The sequence below is a fragment of the Planococcus citri genome, chromosome 3 (assembly GCF_950023065.1).
Source record: "Planococcus citri chromosome 3, ihPlaCitr1.1, whole genome shotgun sequence".
Taxonomy (NCBI): domain Eukaryota; kingdom Metazoa; phylum Arthropoda; class Insecta; order Hemiptera; family Pseudococcidae; genus Planococcus; species Planococcus citri.
The window spans coordinates 61,238,961-61,260,748 of NC_088679.1; the positions used below are offsets into that span (position 1 = coordinate 61,238,961).

The 21,788-nt window shown below is 33.1% G+C and overlaps 2 protein-coding genes and 1 long non-coding RNA gene across 8 annotated transcripts in view; 1 reads left to right on the forward strand and 2 right to left on the reverse strand.

The window, feature by feature from the left end:
- LOC135841720 (acetylcholine receptor subunit alpha-like) overlaps positions 1-21,788 on the forward strand; it is a 406,867-nt gene that overhangs the window by 187,053 nt on the left and 198,026 nt on the right. The window lies entirely within an intron of this gene.
- On the reverse strand, positions 1,232-7,284 carry LOC135841712 (uncharacterized). The gene is made up of 2 exons (XR_010557982.1): positions 6,436-7,284; positions 1,232-2,033 (listed from the first exon to the last, which is right to left on the reverse strand). It is a non-coding gene; the product is annotated as an uncharacterized LOC135841712 (long non-coding RNA).
- LOC135841713 (uncharacterized) lies at positions 11,301-20,783 on the reverse strand. Of its 3 annotated transcripts, none has more exons than XR_010557984.1 (4): positions 20,535-20,783; positions 14,750-19,833; positions 12,677-13,984; positions 11,301-12,183 (listed from the first exon to the last, which is right to left on the reverse strand). XR_010557984.1 is itself a non-coding variant. In XM_065358841.1 (2 exons), exons 1-2 carry the CDS (start codon positions 14,772-14,774, stop codon positions 13,458-13,460), a joined length of 552 nt encoding a protein of 183 aa, XP_065214913.1. In that variant the 5' UTR covers positions 14,775-15,455; the 3' UTR covers positions 13,292-13,457. The 3 variants fall into 3 exon arrangements, 1 of the variants encoding a protein (XP_065214913.1); XR_010557983.1 differs by having other exon boundaries at positions 12,673-14,004; positions 20,535-20,780; XM_065358841.1 differs by lacking the exons at positions 11,301-12,183; positions 20,535-20,783 and having other exon boundaries at positions 13,292-13,984; positions 14,750-15,455.

Genomic DNA, 21,788 nt, shown 5'->3' on the forward strand with positions numbered 1-21,788 from the left:
GGAAAAAATGAACGAATTATGATTTAATCAACGTACCTATGTAGGAATCACATACAGCTAGCTATGGGTTTGCAGCTGTAAATTCATGCGAACGAATTAATCTAAACAATCCAGCAAGGTATTTTTTCCCGAATAGGTAATCGTACAAACGTTGTGATGTTTTCATTTTTTATTCAATGTAATGAAATTTTAATTCTACATTCGTGGCGAATAATTTATTCCATGAAAAGGTACCTAACTCATCAATTGGAAATTTAAAGAGGAAAGCTATGGTAAATCCGAAATTCAACAATGCGAATACAATGTAACAAAAGTCTCGTTTAGTATGGTAGGTAAGGTACGCGTACATATTTTTCGTATCAAATGGAACTATCCTAGCTGTAGTATGTACTTACTTATACCTATTCTATAATTCTATATGTATTGTAGAGTATTGTATATCTATTTCGAAACGATACATTATCCTAGAGATATATACTTTAATACGTACTCTGCTCATCCTAACGATGCGATGCATACAGGGAATATTCTTGCCTCGGTATCCTCTCTCCCCCTCCACTTCATCGAGCAAAAAAATATTTCGCATTACCCGCATATGTTGACTTAATTTTAGAATCTGCGAAAGGCATAAGAGGATATCAAAAACAATTTGACGAAGAAATGAGTTCTCCAACTAATCTGGACTAAAAGTTTAGTTGCAGCTCCGATTCAGTAACTTTCGAACTTTCGGTAAATGCTTATGCTTTTACGTTGTACAGTTCTTTAGCAAAGTATAAGTTTTTGAAACCGTGATTTTACGGCTTCTATACGCTCAACGGTTGGAATTTAATCCGGATTTGGAATAGGGAAAAAAATCAAGATGAAGAAATTCGTAGGCGATTTTTTTTCTATTATGTATTTTCTCATGGTCTCGCGATATTCGATGTATAGTGTATACACTGAAAGGAAAGAAAAAGATCGTATTTTATTCGAAAGTTGCGAGCTATAGGGTTTTTTGTTTTATTATCTGATTTACCTTCTGCGTGAACTTGGTTAAATGTTTTTTTTCTCTCAAATTAATTTTTTAGATTTTAGCCATTCCATGGTGAATTTAAAAAGTTTTTTGAGAAAATTGCAAAATTTTGGATATCTAACATCATTTAAAGTGCGAAAAAATTGCAGAAAACACCTTCTCAAAAGTGCTTGAAAGTCGATCAAATGTACATAAAAATTAATTGAAATAAAAAAAATGTTGGATAAAATAATTTTTAATGATGGAAAAGTTTTATAATTTACAAAGAAAGTTTGCAAATAAAGTATTAAAGAATAATGAAATAATGGGCTAAAATGATAATCGTATTGTCTTCGGTGAATATACCTAAGTAACATGTACCTGTATACTTGATAGGAAAAATTATTTTTTTTCTCTGGTGACAATATCATTCGACAGAATTTAAATATTACAACGGAAAACACCTTGCCAGCCAGCGCGCTGTATTCCAACAGCTACTGGAATCCCTCTTACTTTATCAGAGATGCTCCATAATTCAGTTCTACGACTGTTTATGCTCTCAAATTCAGCACGATCGCACAGTAAACGAGAAAAACTCGCATGATATACCAAATTTAGCGGCGATGATTCATCAATGACAGCAATATAACACACAATTCCGTCATCAGAATGACCCGTATAGAATATATTTTCTACCCATCCTTTCAATATGTGTTCGTACACGGGGCCGCAAGATGGTTTTTCGGTGGTTGTCGTTGATGGTGTTGATGGTGTTGATGGTGTTGTTACTGGTGTTGATGGTGTTGTTACTGGTGTTGTTGGTGTTGTTGGTGCTGTTGTTGTGTAGTTTGGTGATGGTGTTGTAGGCGTCGTTACGTAGTACCACTGCTCTCTGGGAACTTCAATCGTGACTGTTTTTTCAGCGGTAATTTGTGAAAAAAAGATAACCCATATTGATACAAACGCATGTACATATAACATGACGTTCATCGCTGCTGAATATTAGTCACAAGAGATTTGAAGTTGACAAGATATTCTAATTCTGAAACAGATGCAATTTTATTGATATCGTTTAGTACGTAATAGGCAGCAGACGGAGTTGGTTTGGTACCTATCTATTTTGTGTGTTCATATATAAAATTGACAAATTTTTTCTAGCCGCAGTCGAGAAAATTCCAAAGAAAAATACCACATTTAGCGAAACAAGTTTATCTAAGCCTACTTACTGCTTTTGCATTGAACGGAGCTCCCTTCGGTATGAGTGATAAGCTGTCTTCAAGTTCTTTGCCCCCCTCCCCCATCAAAAAATACAAAAAATATCCTCAACAGGTAAAAGTGCAGTATTAATTCATGAGAAAAGAATCTATAACCATTGTTTGCTACTTTCAGAAATTTTCTACACTTGAATTTCCATCATTTTCTACCAGAATGGAGAGTACATATGACTAGAGTTAAGTTCAGTTTTAGATTTTTGATAAATTTTTGAAAATTTACAAACTTCAAAAAACCTGTTTGAGGAAGGGTGATTTTCAAACTTTTTCAAATGAACGAATGTGAATAATTCTTCGTCAATAAGGAATTCAATTACCACGCATCAACTACCAGTTTTGAGCGTTGAGCCATTCATGGGACCTCTAGCGATTTTTTAATCTTCTCCAGAAATTTCAAATTGCTTTGAAGGGGCTAAAAATGAACTTTGGCTGTTATAACTTTGATTGGTGCTCATTAGACACATTTTTGACTGCTTTAAGAGATTTCTGCAAGATTCTGGCTGTTGCAGTACAAAAATTGTTAGTTTTCGACTAATTTGTAAATTCCAGAAAAAGTGAAAAAAAATTGATTTCCAAAGAAGGTAATAATATAACGAGTGATTTTTGCGACACGATTTCGTCTGATGTATCCTTACAAGATCATCTAGGGTGTCTAACACTCCTATTTATCCTATATATCCTATAAAAGTCCTTTTATTTGCCTATGACACCTTTTTGTCCTTTTAGTGTCCTATTTTTCAACAATTTTATCCAAAAGTCCTATTTTTTTCCAATATGACTTTTTCAAATTTTCAATTTTCCCCCCTTTCTTTCCGGAATTTCGAACTTGTAGAAAAGAGATGATTTGTCGACTTTTGTAGAACTTGAATAGAGCTTCTGCCCTCGCTTCGCTCGGGCTATTTGCTTTTACTTTTCCCAATATGTAACTTATTGTTCAAATTCAAGAAATGTTCAAAGTTTGAATCAGAAAGATAAACTCCTCCTTCTTTACCAAATTACCGATTTCTTTTTACTTCTCAGCAAAACATGAATTTTTTGAAAACTTTTAGCTTAGCCTTGCTTCACTCAGGTTTGTTTGCTTTTCTTTTTCAAGTTTGAATTTTTCTTTTCTTTTTGTTGAATTGGGGTGTTGAATCATCATTTAAATTTTAAGATTTTGTAGCAAAATAATATAAGTAACTTATCACTCAAAAAACATCGTTTTTATACCTCTCAAAATACTGAATTTCTAAAGCTTTTGCCCTCGCTTCGCTCGGGCTCGTTAACTTTTCATTTCCAATTTTAAATTTTCAAAAAAATCATAATTTAAATTTCAAAATTTTGAAGCAAAACATTCGAAAAATTTGTGCTTTTTTCCAAATTTTCCATTAATTTTTTTACATTTTTTAAAAATTTGTTATTTTGAAACAAGTTTTTTATTCACCAAATTTCATTACATTGACAAGAACCTAAATACATCAAAAATTGTAATGATAAAATTACCTTTTCGACGTACGCTTGCTTGAAAATAATCTTGGGATGTTTGAAGACATTGGATAAGCGAAAAATTTGAATGTAAAGTTTTGCCTCGCCCACTGCATGCCTCCCCTTCTTGAAAAATACCAAGTGTTCAAAAACTGTCCTGTTGAAAGTTCCGTTAAAATTCCTGTCGCTAAAAACTTGAATATAAATTTTGACCCCCCCCCCCATACATTACAAAATTCCACAGTAATGCTGGAAAAATGACCTGCTGAAAGTCCTGCTAGAAGCCCTATAAAAGTCCTGTTTTTTCATTTTGAAATTTTGTTAGACACCCTGTCATCGGACTCGCAGACATCTCAATTGGTCCCTTTTTTCAATCATGGTCCTTAAAAGTCCTTTTTTCTCAAAAAGTCCTTTTTAGGTCCTTATTTTTATGGTTTTACCTCGTCTTGAAAAAAAATTATAATTGTATACGTACCCTATAAAAAAGAGAAAAATTGCGTAAAAGTGGGGGGAAAATGCAGTAAAATTGTGATTTTTTTATTTCATTAATTTTTTTCTATTTTCATAATCTTATCGGAATTGATTGTGAAAATTTGAAAAGTATATTTTCAACGCTGAATACGTACGTCTGAATCCTTTCTTTTTTACAAATTATACTGATGAATTTTCAAAAACTTTCGCCCTCGCTTCGTACGTGCATCATTTATTTTTTTTTAGGTTATTTTAAGTACATTAAAAGTGAGATTTTTGACTTAACTTTCAGAATTATCAAAGATGGTCAAAAAAGTGGGGTTTCTCATAAAAAAAGAACGTTGTTTTGTATCTCGAATCTCACCCCACGTTTTTCGAAGCTTTTTTCTCGCTTCGCTCCGGTCATTTTTATTTTCTATTCTAGAATTTAAATTTCTGAAAAATTATTGTTCCAATTTGAAAAAATGTTACAGCTGAGAAAAATTAATTTTTTACGTCAAAAGTGACCTAAGTTTTTTTTTTAAATTATAAACATTCGAAATCGTTTGCCCTGGCTTCGCTCGGGCCAATGGTTTTCTTTTCTGAACTTATTAAAAAATTACAGATTGAATTTAGGAAATGTCAAGTACTCCCAAAATCGACTTCTTGCCTAAAAAATAATTCTATACAATTTTTCGATTAGGTATTGAATTTTTGAAAACTTTCTCCTTCCTTTGTTGGGACCAATTTTGTTTTTTTGTTTAGTACTGAAATCTGCAAAAAATTAGTTACTGTTCGAATTCAAAACGTGCTAAGGCCAGAGAATCAAATTCTGAATCAAAAATATAATGGTAGGTAATGTTGAGTTATTTATTTTTTAAATTGATATAAATTTTGGAGAACTTTTGCCTTTTTTGGTGTTTGTGATTGCTTTGAAATTAACAAATGTCACGCCAGTGTTCAAACGTGACGTTCTCTGAATAGCACAAAAAAGTTGAAGAAAAAATGAGGGGGGTAAAATTGTGTAGAAATGTTTATTTAATGATAGTTAAAAGATGGTGAAAAATTTCAAATCGTTCTAGCAAGGTGAAAAATGAAGTGATTAGCGCTTATAATTCTGATCGGTGCTCATTTAGATGCCCTCTGGATTGTTTTAGTTATACATTTATGTGCATCTACTCGTACATACAGGTAACTATCTTCTTTTAAAATTTGATTTTTTTCACTTTTTTCAAAATTTACCTGAAAATTGGTCAGAAATTCATTTTTGAACTCACATTACTATCAGAAATACAAAATTGAACTTAAGCCACTGAAATTTTAATTACGGAGTTTTACGACATGCTTTTTCGATCTACAGGTAGCTTAAAATTGATTTCATTTTAATTGGAGAGTGCATTTTTGATATTTATAAGACGCGCTACACGCTGGTTCTATGAAATTTTTTTCGTTTTTCTAGATAGGTATGAATGACACCTACTTATAGGTTTCGAGTTAAGTAATTTAGAAGACAAAAAGAGTGGAATAATATGGTTTTAACTCGACATAACAGACACAAGATGCCGAAAATTGAGGAGGAGTAGAAACTAGTCGAATGGAAGAGACCATATGTTACGTAAATCAAACGCATAAAACACCCAGCGTCTGTCTGGAATAATACGTATGTATTATAAAAATTACACGTGAGCGTATGAGCAAGAATCCAAGAGGGGAATGAAAGCAGTAGTAATTCGCATCGCATTTCAAAGTAAAACTAAGCACGTTATGGTCAAATACATAACTATGAAATTATTCCTTATCAATGATTTTTCAGTTCGCGTTAAAGTGTAGATAAGTGTGAGTGGTTTTTGCAATTTTTATGTGGACAGATTGTATAGCTTGCGAATTCCAATATTGGTTCGCCACTCATTAAACAACCGAATAGGTACGAGTTCCCAACATTTTCACAAAATACGAGTACTTATACGATTTTTCGTGTAATAAGAAGGAGAAGGTATTTTAGAAAAATTCGAGTTCACGAATGATTACATTCGAAATAAAACATTTTTGTTCAACTAATTTTCAAGTAGACAGCTAAAGGATAATATTCGCAGATTTATGTATTATTTCAAGATTGTTTTTCATTTTGATAATAAACTGTTGAATTCTACAGTTTCATGTTCACATGTTTTCAAAAAATACATTGTGTAGGCCTACTAGGTATCTACTTAATCAAAAAAGTACCTAAAAATTTGAATGAAAAAACTGTTCAAAACTTACTCAGTCAGTTGATAACCAGTTTTCGTCGATATTATGCAAAAACACTTACTTAGTACGTTAAATCGACAAGCACATTTAGCTACTGAAGTTGCGGTTATTATCAAAATCGACGCGCTTGATAAAATAGTAGGCTGTAGCTGCGACAAAGCAGATGCAGATTGTGTTTTGTGTTTGTGTTACGTGATTTTATCTACTCGTGTAGAAGTAGGTACTTTTCTAAAATTAGACGCGTTGTTTTAAATCAGCCTGCGCGCGCAAACGTATCTACACAGTTAACTAGTTTCGTTTGTAGATGAGAAATTGATTCATTTATTAATTTAAATTATACTTTTCAAATGGAGTGGCCTACAGGGCACCTCACAAGGTATCAGATTTTAGTCGAGATGACAATTTATTGTAAGACAAAATTTTCACGAATTTTCAAACATTTCAAAAATCATTATTTTTCAATCGTTTTTGTTCCATATGTACATAGTTCCTCAAATTTTTCAACACACTGTAAGTTCTAAGTAGGCAATGCGATCGAGAATTTTTTATTAGTGTTGATAAATAGAACTACTTAGAATTTGCGCTTGAATTTTACGAAATTAAATTATTTCAAATGTTTTGAAACATCAAGAATTTTTACTCTCCGTTTTTGAAATTTTAATTGCTCCGATACAGGTTCCCTAATTTCAAAAATAATTCGTCAAGCAAAAGAATCCTTTCAGAAATACCTACCTATCCAAAATTTAAATTATCACCAAAGTGCAAACATCTTTTCTGTTCAAAAACCTCATTATCTTAATTTAAAAAACAAAAAAAAATCTTTAGAAATATGTACCTACATAATATGTAAATATTTGTAATAAAAACTCACCAAATTCAAAAAAAAAAAAAAATCGTTCAAATAACAAACACTGAGTAGGTATTTAAAATAAGTATTGGACAATTGCACCAATTATTTATGAAAAAAAATCGAGAAAAAGTGAAATATGCTTAACGAAATGAACTAACGCCTGAGCACGAAAAGTAAGAAGTGAAGGCAACTGGCGAACTGGCTAACATAAATCTAAATCTGATCCAAGTTTAAAACCAACATTCATACTAGAGGAAAGAAGAAGCAAGAGGAAAAGGATAATTTTAACTGGTCCATTTAGGGATGTTATTGTGTGAAACATTTACTGAGAACATAGTGAAACAAAAACAAAACTAGTTTCACCATCAATAAGATACGTGCCTAATTTTGCAAAACGCTATGGGAGAGAATATACTTGTATTTCGTGGTCAAATAAAGTACCTATTCACTATACATTGAATTCATTTACAACAGGGTATACGAGTAGATAGATAAGACAATAGAAATTCGACGAAACGAAGAAATACAATACCCATTTGTGATTTTTTGGAAAAACGTGGAAATGGCAAGTACATTAAGGTGCAGGGCTGCAGGACAGTATAAGACGAATACCGGAATGATTAATGATAGACAGATGTGTTTCTGTATAGAATAAAGAACTGGAATTGTAAATTTTAGAATTACTCTGAATAGACAGAGAATACGTCGAGTGCATAGGTTGCCTTATCCTCGCATGGCTAGAAAAAGTAAGTTTGTTGGGTTTGGATTGTAAGATACTTACTTTTAACTCGTAACATTCTGTAAGATGCAAATGAAACCTACTGCTTTCCTAATTTTTGGGAACTGAACCAAATACAAAAATATTACGTATGTATCCACAATGGTATCCACCAATATTTCTACATGTGGTTTGAGTATGGATCCATGAATATTTTTCCATACTTTTTACAAGAATTGATAACAGAGTTGATAATGCATCAATTTAGAAAAATTTGAAAATGAAACTTCTCAGTCTAACCTTAGTCTGTGTCTAGTTAGGTACCTACCTACACCTATAAATAATCCAGTAAAAAGAAAGTTCTAAAACAAAATAACCTACCAATGTTTTTTGAAGAAACTATTAGCTCTAGAATTTTGAATTAAGCTGACAATAGGTGGGTTCCTTAGCTATAGATCTTTCAATTTTGAACGTGGACTATTTCGTTCTTGGAAGTTGCGTCGAAATTAATGTTCAAATTTAGAAAAATATGTGGAAGTAAGAATTACGAACAGCGAAGCTTAAAACAAATAAATTATAACTTTACGTGAAAAAAAAAAAAAACTTGAGAATATTTTATCATACTTATTATTGTACCTGTGGCTAGGTATGCAATGCACTTTCAAACAAGTAGGTACTAACAATAATATAAATACATAGAAGTACTAAATTTCGTAAGTGACTGCGAGCATGGATTCGTCTTACTTTATACGTAAATAAGTATTCAAATGTGAAAGCTGTTGTCATAAAAGTGATTAAGTACATATTTATAAGTATTTAAGTACTATGCACTTGAACAAAAAATTCAAAAAAATTATTTAAGTTACTCTACAGAGTGTCCGGTGAGTGGTGGTACAAACTTCAGATTTGGATACAACCGGGTACGACTAAGAAAAAACGTTGGATGAACAGGTTGCCTATCTTGAAAATTGAAGGGGAAAAATTACATTTTATTAAAAAAACAAATAAAATGAAAATTTTGATGGTGGGTACCGGTAGTACTTTGAAAACTGAGCAAATTTTGTCCTCACAAATTTTTGCCTAACTTGAAAATTGAAGGGGCTATAACCACACTTAGAATAAAAAAAGACTCGAAGAAAAAATCAATAGCGAAAATGGATTCTGCATTCAAAATTGATCAAATTTTGTTCTCTTCAATTTTTTCCGTATGTCAAAATTGAAGGATCTACGCGACATTTAAAGTAGAAGAAATTTTAAAAAAATTGAGCAACCCTTGAAATTTCTCATACTTTGAATGTCGCGTAGCTCCTCCAATTTTGATCTGGGCCAAAATTGAAGAGAATGAAATTTGATCAATTTTGAATGTAGAATCCATTTTCGCTATTGATTTTTCTTCGAGTCTTTTTTTATTCTAAATGTGGTCATAGCCCCTTCAATTTTCAAGTTAGGCAAAAATTTGTAAGGACAAAATTTACTCAGTTTTCAAAGTACTACCAGTTCCCACCATCAAAATTTTCATTTTATTTGTTTATTATTAAAATGTAATTTTGCCCCTTCAATTTTCAAGATAGGCAACCTGTTCATCTAACGTTTTTTCTTAGTCGTACCCGGTTATATCCAAATCTGAAGTTTGTACCACCACTCATCGGACACCCTAGTGCTGTAGGTATTTTTAATTGCTGGAATTAACACGGGAAATAAGCGTAGGTATTTGCCCATTGCATTCCGACAAGTACTGGAATTCTTCTAAGTTTGTCATAGGTACCCCAAAATTGAAGACGACGCTTTTCGCGATTTTCGTGTTCCTTCATTTTTTCAGCATGGTCACAGAGCGAACGAGAAAAACAGGCATGGTATAACTCATTTACTCGTAGATTTGGCGATGAAGTAGGATAAATACGTATTACACGCTTGGGAGCAATGTAACACACGACACCTTCATCAGAATTACCCGTGAAAAATACATTTTCTACTTCTCCTTGTAGAATATAATCGTGATTAGGTCCACAAGAGGGTCTTTCGGTGGTGGTTGGTACAGTTGTTGGTACGGTTGTTGGTACGGTTGTCGATGATGGTTCAATAGTTGACGTTTGCGTCGTTCTGACCCCGAGTACGTCAAAAATGCTTGACATTCCAGCGATGATATTTCGAAGTAAGATGAATAATGATACTAACAGAAGTAATTTGACCTCCATCGTTGCTGAATATTATTTACCAGATTTCGGGTCGAAGAATCTTTGATTTTTTTCCCGCAAAATCTACGATGACAATAATTCTGAAACAGATATCACAGCCTATGATTTATTGGTATCGTTTGGTGGGAAACATTTATGGACTATGGAGTTGGTAGCTATTTCATGTGATCAAACACTCGGCATCTGTTTGGAATACAATTACAAAATCACACGTGAGTGAATAGATGAGAGTCAATAAGAGAGGAATAAGATAGGTAACAGCTCACATTTGCAAACAAAATTGAGTAAGCTGTACCTATACTTAATGCACTATCAAATCCATGAAATTATTCCTTATTCTTATCAAAAATATTTTCTGGCTTATAAGGAAGTAAACTTTAATCATAGGAGTAGATTCATAATTTAGAATCTGCTAACATTAGTCGTACGGTACAATCTCCAGAAATTCGTTACATCTTCCAATAAACTAACGAGTCACTCGATATTTTTTTGAAAACTCAACAGACAAATTAGTAAAAAATGAAAAAAAAGACTCTTAGGTAACAATTGAAAAATATTAAAAATAGGTTAAAAACTTATTCGGTAATTTGAAAACTTGTTTTCATTAATGATTACCTGTATATGTATAAGCAGGCTGGAATGTAGGTAGGTATACGTTCATCAAGCACATTGGTGAAGAACACGGGTCTTTCGATGAAAAAGCAAAAATTAAACCCCATTATTATTTTAATTAGCCTGCGCACGCATGTTTCATTAAGTAAATGATTTTAGGAGAACAATGAACATACATAAGGGTACATAATAAACTAGTTTCGTTGAAGATAAGAAGTGGTCATTGATCATAATTTTAGAATTAGATGTAGTCTGGAGTTGTTGTAGGTATAGCAGTTTATCACTTCATTTTTATCACATGGATTTTTGTCAGTTTATAACTACTACGTCACCGAATACTCCAAAATTGTTGTATCTAATAATTGAGGTTCGTCGCATTAGGTCTCAAAATTCTTGTTTGTAAAAATATCAAAATCGATTGATAATTTCGTTCTTGAAAGTTATTTGTATCTAGAAAAAATGGTCAAGTGTAGGATAACGTACGGCAATAAGAGAACAAATATTTGGTTATGAATAATTGCAACTTTACTGGATATCAAATTTATAGAAATATTTCACCCTATTTGTATTGGAATTGGAAGTACAAAATGTGTTACATATTTATCTTTAATACTCGTAATAAGTATTTTGTACTACCTATACCTATAACCTATAGTATACCTACTAAATTTCAAAAGTTACTTCGAACATGGATTGGTCTTACTTGATACTCGTACCTACGTAAATATTCAAGTGTAAAAGCTGACATAAAAGCGATTAAGTATACGTATTGTGCACTTGAACAAAAAATAAAAAAATAAATTTATGTAACTCTAACTAAGCTGCTGTGCATTTTTAATTGTTGTAATTAACACGGAAAATGAGCGTCGGAATTGTCCCATTGCATTCCGACAACTACTGGAATTCTTCTAAATTTGTCATGGATACCCCAAAATTGAAGTTCACCCATGTGTCGTTGACCCAATCTGAGTTCCATTTCTTTTTCAGCATGGTCACAGAGCGAACGAGAAAAACAAGCATGGTATAACTTATCTTTATCTACACTTTGCGATGAAGTATTGGAAATACTCAGAGCAATGTGACACACGACACCTTCATCGGAATTACCCGTGAAAAATACATTGTCTACGAATCCTTTCAGAATATAATCGTAATTAGGTCCACAAGAGGGTCTTTCACTGGGGGTTGTTGGCGGAGTTGTCGATGGTGGTTTACTAGTTGACTCTTGGCTCGTTGCGACCCATGACTCTCGGGGTATGTCAATAGTGATTGTGATTGACCTTCCAGCGATGATATTTGGAAGTAAGATGAATGATGATACAAACAGAACTAAGTTGACGCTCATCGCTGTGCTTTTTTTCGAAAAATCTACGATGATAATAATTCTGAAACAGACATCACAGCCTATCATTTATTGGTATTGTTTGGTGGGTAACATGGAGCTAGTAGGTTATTTCATGTGATAAAACATTCATAATATGTTCGGAATAAAATTACAGAATCACACGTGAGTGAATGGATGAGAATCGAATAAGGATAAAGATAGGTTAATAGTTCACTCTTGCAAGCAAAATTGAGTAAGTCGTATAGTCCTCTATCACATCCATGGAATTGAATTATTCCTTATTCTTATCAAATATTTTCTAATTTTTCTGGCTTGTAATTCATATAAGTAATTTAGAATCTGCTAACATTAGTTATGGTACAATGTCTAGAAATTCTTTATTCTTCCAATAAGCATTCGTCTTACCGAGGACTGCCGAGTTACTCGATATTTTTTTGAAAACTCAACAGTGAAATTAGTAAAAAATGAAAAAAAAAAAAAAAAAACAACACAACAATAGTTTGAAAATAAAAAGAGGTTAAAAACTTACCTACTCAGTAATTTGAAAAATTGTTTTCATTAATAACTATCCCGTATAAGAAGGCTGAAAAGTAAGCATTAGGCAGGTAGATACGTTCATCGAACACAGTAGACGGAGAATAATACGTACGGTACGTTGTTGGTATAACGTTTAACACGGGTATTTCTGATGAAAAAGCAAAAATTAAATCGCATTATTTGAATCAACCTACGCACGCATGTTTTATTAAATTATTTTAGCAGAACAATAAACATGTACTATTAACTAGTTTTTTGTTGAAGATAAGAAGTGGACATTGGTTAGGTATAGGTACCTGTACCTATATATTTTTTAGAATTAGATATAGCCTGGCATAGGTGTAAGTTTTTAGTAGTTTATACATATATTGTAACTTCAGCAATTTCATCACATGGATTTTTGTCAGCTTAACGAGAAGATATACGAATAACTTCTTTTCTCACGTCACCGAATAATCCAAAATTGTTCTAATAATTGTGGCTCGATGCATTGGATCTCAAAATTTATGTTGGTAAAAAATATCGAAGTCGATTGATAATTTCGTTCTTGAAAGTTATGTAGAAAAAATGGTCAAGTTGCAGGATAACGTATGGCAATAAGAGTACAAACATTCGTTATGAATTTTAACTTTACTGGATATCAAATCTATAAAAATATTTAACCCTATTTGTATTGGAATTGGAAGTGCAAAATATATACTTATCTTTAATAATAATAATTGTACATACTATACCTACAATAACCTATAGTATACTTATGTTAAAACAGTATCACTTTTATTTAACAACATTCTCGGATTGAGTATTTTTATGCTGAATACATGGGAAATGAGCAACATCATCCGGTCTTCGCATTCCCACAACTACTGGAATTCCTCTTATTTCGTCAAAAATACCCCATAATTCGGGTTGCCGCCCTCTTTCCTTTTCTCTGTCAGCATAATCACAGAGTGATTGAGACGAGCAAGCGTGATATAACTTATTTAAATTCGGCGACAGACTACCGCGCGTACGCATAGCAATGTAACATATGACACCTCCACCTGTATCACCATTATAAAACACATCGTCTACATATCCTTTCAATACATAATCGTGATTAGGTCCACAAGTAGGAGTAGGTCTTTTGGTGGTAGTCGTTGGTGCAGATGTTGTTGTTGTTGATGATGATACTGTTGCGATGATTTGAGGTAGTAAGATGAAAAATAATGGTACAAACATATGCTGCATGACCTTCATCACTGTTGAAGGTCGATAAGGTATCTTTGCCTTTTTTCGCAAAATCTGTATATTCGATGGCAATTCTGAAACAGAAATCATTTACCTATTGATATCATTTATTTGGCATCAAAATGCGAAAGTTAGTATTTTATAAGACAAAACAATCTCACGATCAGTCAATTTATTTTAGAAATTTCTTGTTATACCTACCTAAAATTACAAAAAGAAATTAAATACCTATCTAGTTAACAGTTCACTCTTACAAAAAAAAATTGAGCAGCTCATATCCACGAGTATAGCTTATTTATTTTTTTAGTTCACGTACCTAATGAGTTTTGCAGTCTTATCGTTGTGGACAGACAGTAGGGATTAGGGCGTGAATTTCAACAGTAATTCGCAATATATTAGAACAAAATAGTTAGTCCCTAACTATGAACTTGAACACATTAAAAAGGGTAGGTATACCTAAGCTTTCTTACATTCTTACTAGAAATCAGTATTTCTGAACCTTTGGATTGTGATTGGAATTTACCAGATCTAATATTTCTCTCAAATAATTTTTAACAACGAGGTAAAAACTTTGAAAACTTTAATCTTCTAGGTAGGATCATAATTTCGTTTCTTCTAATAATAAAGTAAAAATACCATCACTAGGAAATTCTAGTAGGCACCTACTTATCTGTAAGTATGAAATTATTACCTGCTGAAGACTACAGTTCCACTTTTTGTATCCAAAAGTTATCAAGTAAATTCTCAAACAAAATACATACCTACTCAAGAATCTAGGTAGCTACAAGTACAGTAATTATACCTAAACATTTAAAAATAAAGGGAGGTTAAAAACTTACTCGGTGAAGTGAAAATGGATTTCATTGATTACCATACGAGAATGTGAGAACAAGGTGTGTAGAGGAACAATAATCAATCACAATTTATAACTTACCACTGCTGCCTCGTGAAAAAATAAAGTACATAGGTACTTATACTTAATTAGAATCAGTCTGCGCGTGCATGTTTTATTGACTAAAAGAACTTCATTTGCGATGAATTAGCACTATTGAAGATAAGAAATGGACATTGATCGTAATTATTTTTAAAATACTTGTTGCTGGGTATAAATATAATTAGGTACCTAACCTACGTCAAATATTATGGTATAAAGAACGTTTTTTTTCTTGTTGGTTTTGGTTTAACGAGGAGTCTTACGAGTTAACTATTTTCCCCCTAAAATCACTGAACAATTCTAATTGTACCGGGTCATTCCGTGCCAAATCGGCGGGTTTTTGCACGAGGAGGTCTTCGATTTTTTTCAAAATCAAAGGTCATCTAACGATGACGCATGACGCAAACCGGACATTTTTTCCGATTTTTTTTGACGGAGCTGTGGTGTTTCAAAGTTCTTTAAAATGACTGAAAAATGGAAAATTTCAGTGTTGCCACTTTCAAAAACCGGAAAAATCGATTTAAAAACTTATATTTTAAATATAACCATGATCTCGATGAGTAAAAATTCTGAAAAATTCTCAGTTTTTGTCCTTTTTATGTATGTAGAATGTCATATCAAAAAAATAGACTGGTATTTTTTTTTTTATTTTCGAGAAAAAAAAATTAAAAGTTTTTGGTAGGTACACTTGAATGCAAAAATACCATCAGAAATCTAAGAAATGAAAATGTTGTGGAGTCCGGGGGTGACTTCTACTTTGAGAAAGAAGAGTCTTTGACCAAAACCACATGGGTGAATACAGGAGACCTATATTCTAGCTCTGACTAACGAGATCAGAAAGAAATTGTATCGCGATGCGACTCGAAATAAATAAATAAATCACCGGAGGTGCGCACTTGCATTAAATTGTATTTAACGAGTAAAGTACAATTATAATGCTAAAACAAAGAGACAATAAATGTACATGGCACAAGGCCTAAAACGATTTCCCTAGCACAAGATAAATATTAACTATACGCGAGTACGGCTATACTTAAACTGTTGGCTCTGCCCATGTTACAATGTCGGAAGTGGTCCTTGGACCAAGTCCAATAGATGTCTCTGCCTTATGGAACTTTCCACGGAACTTTCCATTGGCAGTGATACCACTTCCTCCGGAGCACAACTTCCCTTTAGGTGGAAGCTGCGGGCGCATCCCCTCCCGGTACAATGTTTGCACTTTTAGATATTTTACCAATATGTAGATGGACATGTGAAAAAATCTCTTCTCCCTCCTGTATTTGTCAATGTATTTGTCAATGAATTGACGAGAAAGCCCATATTGACGAGATTACTTTTAGTGCAATTGGTGAAATATTTAAAAAGTGCTAAAATATTCATGTTTTAGGTTTCTGCTTTTGTTTAAGACGACTGCGAAAATTTTTCAATATATTTCACTCTTAAAATTATAGCACGAAAAATGGCATTTCTCGTCGATTCGTTGAAAAATTGGAGGGGGAGTTTTTTCTCTCATGTTCGCCTACACATTGGTAAAATATCTCAAAAGTGCAAAAATTTTCAATTTTTAGGTTTCTGATGGTATTTTTGCACTTAAAAGTGTAAAACTTTCAATGTTTTTCTCGAAAATGAAAAAAATTGCCAGTCTAATTTTTTGATATGAAATTCTACATAAAATTTGCAACTGAAATGTTCCATTTTCGGTCATTTTGGAGAACTTTGAAGCCCCACAGCTCCACCAAAAAAATCGAAAAAATGTCAGGTTTGCGTCATTCGTAATCTTTTATGACCTCTACATATGACCTGTTTTTGAAAAAAATCAGACCCCTCGTGTAAAAATCCGCCGATTTGGCATGGAATGGTACTACTAATGTTGAAATTTGAAGAAGCTACAGGCTCTAAAATTTTTCAGTGGGCTACTAATAGCTGTGCTCTCTTAGCTCCTTCAATTTTGAAGATGAATCATTTCATTCTTGAAAGTTACGTCGAAAAAATGGCCAAGTGTAGATAGCATTTCGCAATAAGAATACAAACAACAGAGTTTAAAAAGCAATTTTGTTTTGAATTTTAACTGACCAGGTATTTATAAAGTTATAAAAATATATTTCACTCTAAGTATACCAATTTTGTATTGAAATTAAAAACACAGAATGTATGTACCTACTTATCTCTAATAACAGTTGCAATAAAGTATTATGTACGTGAGCGTATGGCTTTCAAAACTACATATGAATTGATTATGTAGGTACTTACAGGCTACATGAGTCTTCGGATTAAAAATTGGCCTACATGGATGTATTTTTTCACAAAAACAATACCCATCTACATGATTGTGTTGAAATGGCTCACTTTTATGAAACAACAAACATAGGTTGAGTATTTTTATCAATTAAGTATAGGTATTAGGGTGGTCCTTATTTTCACATTTTCAAATTTTTTTGATTCCTCCCCCCAAAGTTGTTCCCTTATATGAGAAAATAAATCCCTGAAAATTTTAGTCGGATCGGATAATATTAACCCGTGCCGCAGAGCATCTGAAATTTTAGAACTGATAGAGCGCGTAGACGTTGTATTTTCCACGAGAGCTGCGCGGCGTTGTTAATGTTTTCCCCGACACGCATATTCCATAGTCCTGTATTCGGCTGGATGCAGTAAAAAAAAAATTTTCCACAAAAAGGTCTTCTTTGGCACCTAAATAAAGATTCTGAAGTATAATCGGTATCGGAAAATATTTTGAGGTGATTGAGGAATAATTTCTAAAAAATGCTCAAAATCAACATGGGAAAATTCCAACAATTTTTGATTTTGAAAATGTAATACCAAAAAAGGATATCAAACTATGTCAAAATAAACCCCAAACCAGTGATACCAATAATTTCGTTTATTTAAAAAAAAAAATAATATAAAAATTGAAATACTTTCCCAGGTATATTAAAAAAATTGATTTTTTAAACAATATTTCTTTGTTAAAATTTAATTTAAAAATTATAAACTTGGGTATTATTATTAAACTTTAATTGTTTTTAAAAAAGATAATCAACCGTAGTTTTTAGGATTGCTCCTTGATAGCTCACAGGGGTGATACTTGTCGAAATCATTCCAAAAGGCTATGTCCTTTTTACATTTTTTATAATGAACAAAATATTATTGGGACTATGTAAGTAATAGCTGTAAGAGGTGAGCAATCCAAAATTGGTAACACCAGTTTGGGATTTATTTTGACATCGTTTGGTATCCTTTTTTTGGAATTACATTATCAAAATCAAAAATTGTTGGAATTTTTTCATGTCAATTTTGAGCATTTTTTAGAAATTGTTCCTCAATCACCTCAAAATATTTTCCGATGCTGATTATACTCCAGAATCTTTATTTAGGTGCCAAAGAAGACCTTTTTGTGGAAAAAAATTTTTTTTACTGCATCCAGCCGAATACAGGACTATGGAATATGCGTGTCGGGGAAAACATTAACAACGCCGCGCAGCTCTCGTGGAAAATACAACGTCTACGCGCTCTATCAGTTCTAAAATTTCAGATGCTCTGCGGCACGGGTTAATATTATCCGATCCGACTAAAATTTTCAGGGATTTATTTTCTCATATAAGGGAACAACTTTGGGGGGAGGAATCAAAAAAATTGCAAAACAAATTTTCGACCATGTAAATAAGGACCACCCTAATAGGTATACATATAAACCCGTAAAGTGGATCCCTCCTCCCAAAAAAAACAAAATCCATGGATTTTGACCAAATTCAGCAAACACCTTGATGAATTTGGAAGATCCGCTGACTATTTTTTTTTGCGATCCACCCTAATAACAGGCATCAAGTGATCAGCTATGTACAAAAAAAATGTATCCAACGTTGTCATTAAGCTGGCATATTATTTTTCAATCACTGGAATTGAATACATGGGAAATGAACATTATCACTTGGCCATTGCATTCCAACAACTACTGGAATTCCTCTTAATTTGTCAAAAATACCCCATAATTCAAGAAACGACCCTTTTCCCCCTCCATTGACAGCAAAATCACAGAGTGAATGAGATAAACTGGCATGATATAACATATTTAGATTTGGCGACAAACTATTGGATACATCCAGAGCAATGTAGCATATGACACCTTCACTAGTATCACCTGTGAAAAACACATCTCCTACATATCCTTTCAATGCATAATCGTGATTAGGTCCACAAGAGGGTCTTTTGGTGGTAGTCGTTGGTGTAGCTGATGTTGATGGTGGTTCAGTTGTTGACGCTGCCGTTGGGCTCCATGTTGGCCCCGATGGAGTCGATGGTGTTTCAGGAGTCGATGGTGGTTTAGTTGTCGTTGGCCCCGAAGGAGTCGATGGTGTTTCAGGAGTCGATGGTGGTTTAGTTGTTGACACTGCCGTTGGGCTCCACGTTGGCCCCGATGGAGTCGTTGGTGTTTCAGGAGTCGTTCTTGGGCGCCATGTTGATGTCCATGGAGTCGATGGTGTTTCAGTAGTCGTTCTTGGGCGCCATGTTGATGTCCATGGAGTCGATGATGTTTCAGTAGTCGTTCTTGGGCGCCATGTTGGTATCCATGGAGTTGATGGTGTTTCAGTAGTTGTTCTTGGGTGCCATGTTGGTGTCCATTGAGTCGATAGTGTTTCAGGAGTCATTCTTGGGCGCCATGTTGGTGTCCATGAAGTCGATGATGCTTCAGTATTCCTCCTTAAGCGCCATTTTGATCTCCATGGAGTCCGTGGGTTTTCAGTTGTTGTATCGCGCCACATTGATGCCCATGGATTTGATGGTGTATTTGACGTCACTGAGCTCCTTACATCTTGGGGCACTTCAATTGTAACTATGTGTCCAATGATGATTCGAGGTAGTAAGACAAATAATGATACAAACATATGCAGAATGACCTTCATCACTGCTGAATATCATTTGTTATCTAAATTTGAGATTGATAATAATAATTATCTTTGTCTTTTTTCGTAAAATCTGTATTTAATCGCAATTCTGAAACAGACATAATTTATTGATATCATTTATGAGAAATCAAATAGGAATAAAATACCTCGTAGTTAACAGTTATACTTTGTGAACAAAATTGAGCTGTTTATTATATACGAGCAAACTATTTCACATCTACGAAATTATTCTTTATTTAGGTATTTTATTGTTTAGTTTGTGTATGTGTACCTACCTATATAGTGAGTTTCGCCATCTTATCATTATATGTAGATAGACACCTTAGGCATTAGCTCGCGAATTTCAACAGTGGTTCACAACATTATTAGACCAAAATAGTTAGTCTCAAACTATGAACAAAGTACGCGTAAATAGGTACCTAAAGCTTGCTTACATTTTTACCAGTACTCAGTAGGTACTTTCTGAACATTTGAATTCATTTTGCGTCTTACAAGATCCAATATTTGTCTGAAATAATTCGGACGAGGTAAAAACTTTTAAAGCTTAACCTTAAGCAGGTTCATAATTTCGCATTTTCTAACATTAGTATAAAGATACTTTCACTAAGAACTTCCAGCTCATGAATCACTTACTGAAGACTACTGTGCCACACCTTTTTTTTCTTCAAAATTTACTCGTAATAATCAAGAAAATTCTTAAACAAGTACATACCTACTCAAGTATCTAGGTAACTACAGTAATAAAATTATAAACATTTAAAAATACAAGGATTGAGGTTAAGAACTTACTCAGTGAACTGAAAATTTGATTTCGTTGATAATCACCAGAGAATATGAGAATAAGGTGTGTAGAGGTACAATAATCAATCACAATTCATAGCTTATCACTGTCGCCTCGTGAAAAAATATAGTGCATTATTAGAATCAGTCTGCGCACGCATGTTTTATTGAATAAAAGAACATAGGTATCTACGTAATGAATTAGCACTATTGATATAAGAAATGGACATTGGTCATATTTATTAAATGCCTGTTGCTCGATGTAAATGGACTAGGTACCTACGTCAATTTTATCATAGAGAATGTGTTTTGTTTTCTTGTCCGTTTAACTAGAAGTCTTACGAGTTACGTTTCCCTTAAAATCGCTCAACAATTCCAAACTTATACCAACTACATAATAGGTAAGCTAATTTCAGATTCATTGCATTGGATCTCATTTTAAAAAAAATTAAATAATAAAGAACATTTCGTTTCAAAATTGAGTACTTTGGCTGCACAAAAATGAAGAGGTTTTGGAAGTATGTATTGTAAATTAAAATGAAAAACTGACTCCGGTAAAATTGTTTACATACGAGACTTAGTTGTAGTTGCGTTTACGTAACCTGTTAATTATTACGCTGATTATGCTGGTCTTTTTCGTATCATCAAGCGAACAGCTTTTCTGCTGATTCAAGAAAAATTTATCATTATGATTACATTATCGCTGTTCATTATTTATAAACTCGTATTGTAATTGAAACTCATCTTCATTAATAGGTAGATATAAGTAGAAAAATGACATTCGTGTTACTGTGAGCTATCGTGGAGTGGAATCAGCTTTTCAAAAACCATTTCCAAAAATAGATATGTTTGTAAGTTGAATTTCTTTAAAATCTAGTACTTTCTTAGACGTCTATTCATTCATTCATCCGTCCATTAAAACAATACCCTCTGAATTAGTAAAATTTCAAACATTGAAAATCGGATGCAATCTTCAAAACAAAATAAGAATCGCTCTCAGTCTGTATGTGAATTCGTAATCTAGACTCCCTGCATCACGTACCCACGTGATAAATTTCGCCCTTTGACACCCTACGATGAAGATACGTCTAGGTCTATTTGACGATAGGTAAGTGGTACCTACGTTAAAAGAGCCAACATTGCATAAGTTAAACATATGTGCTGCATACAGCGAATGCATCTGGTATTACGGGTGCTTAAATGGCAATGTATACACAAAAGAGCTAACATACTCGTAAATATATTTACGACGACGAATCTACA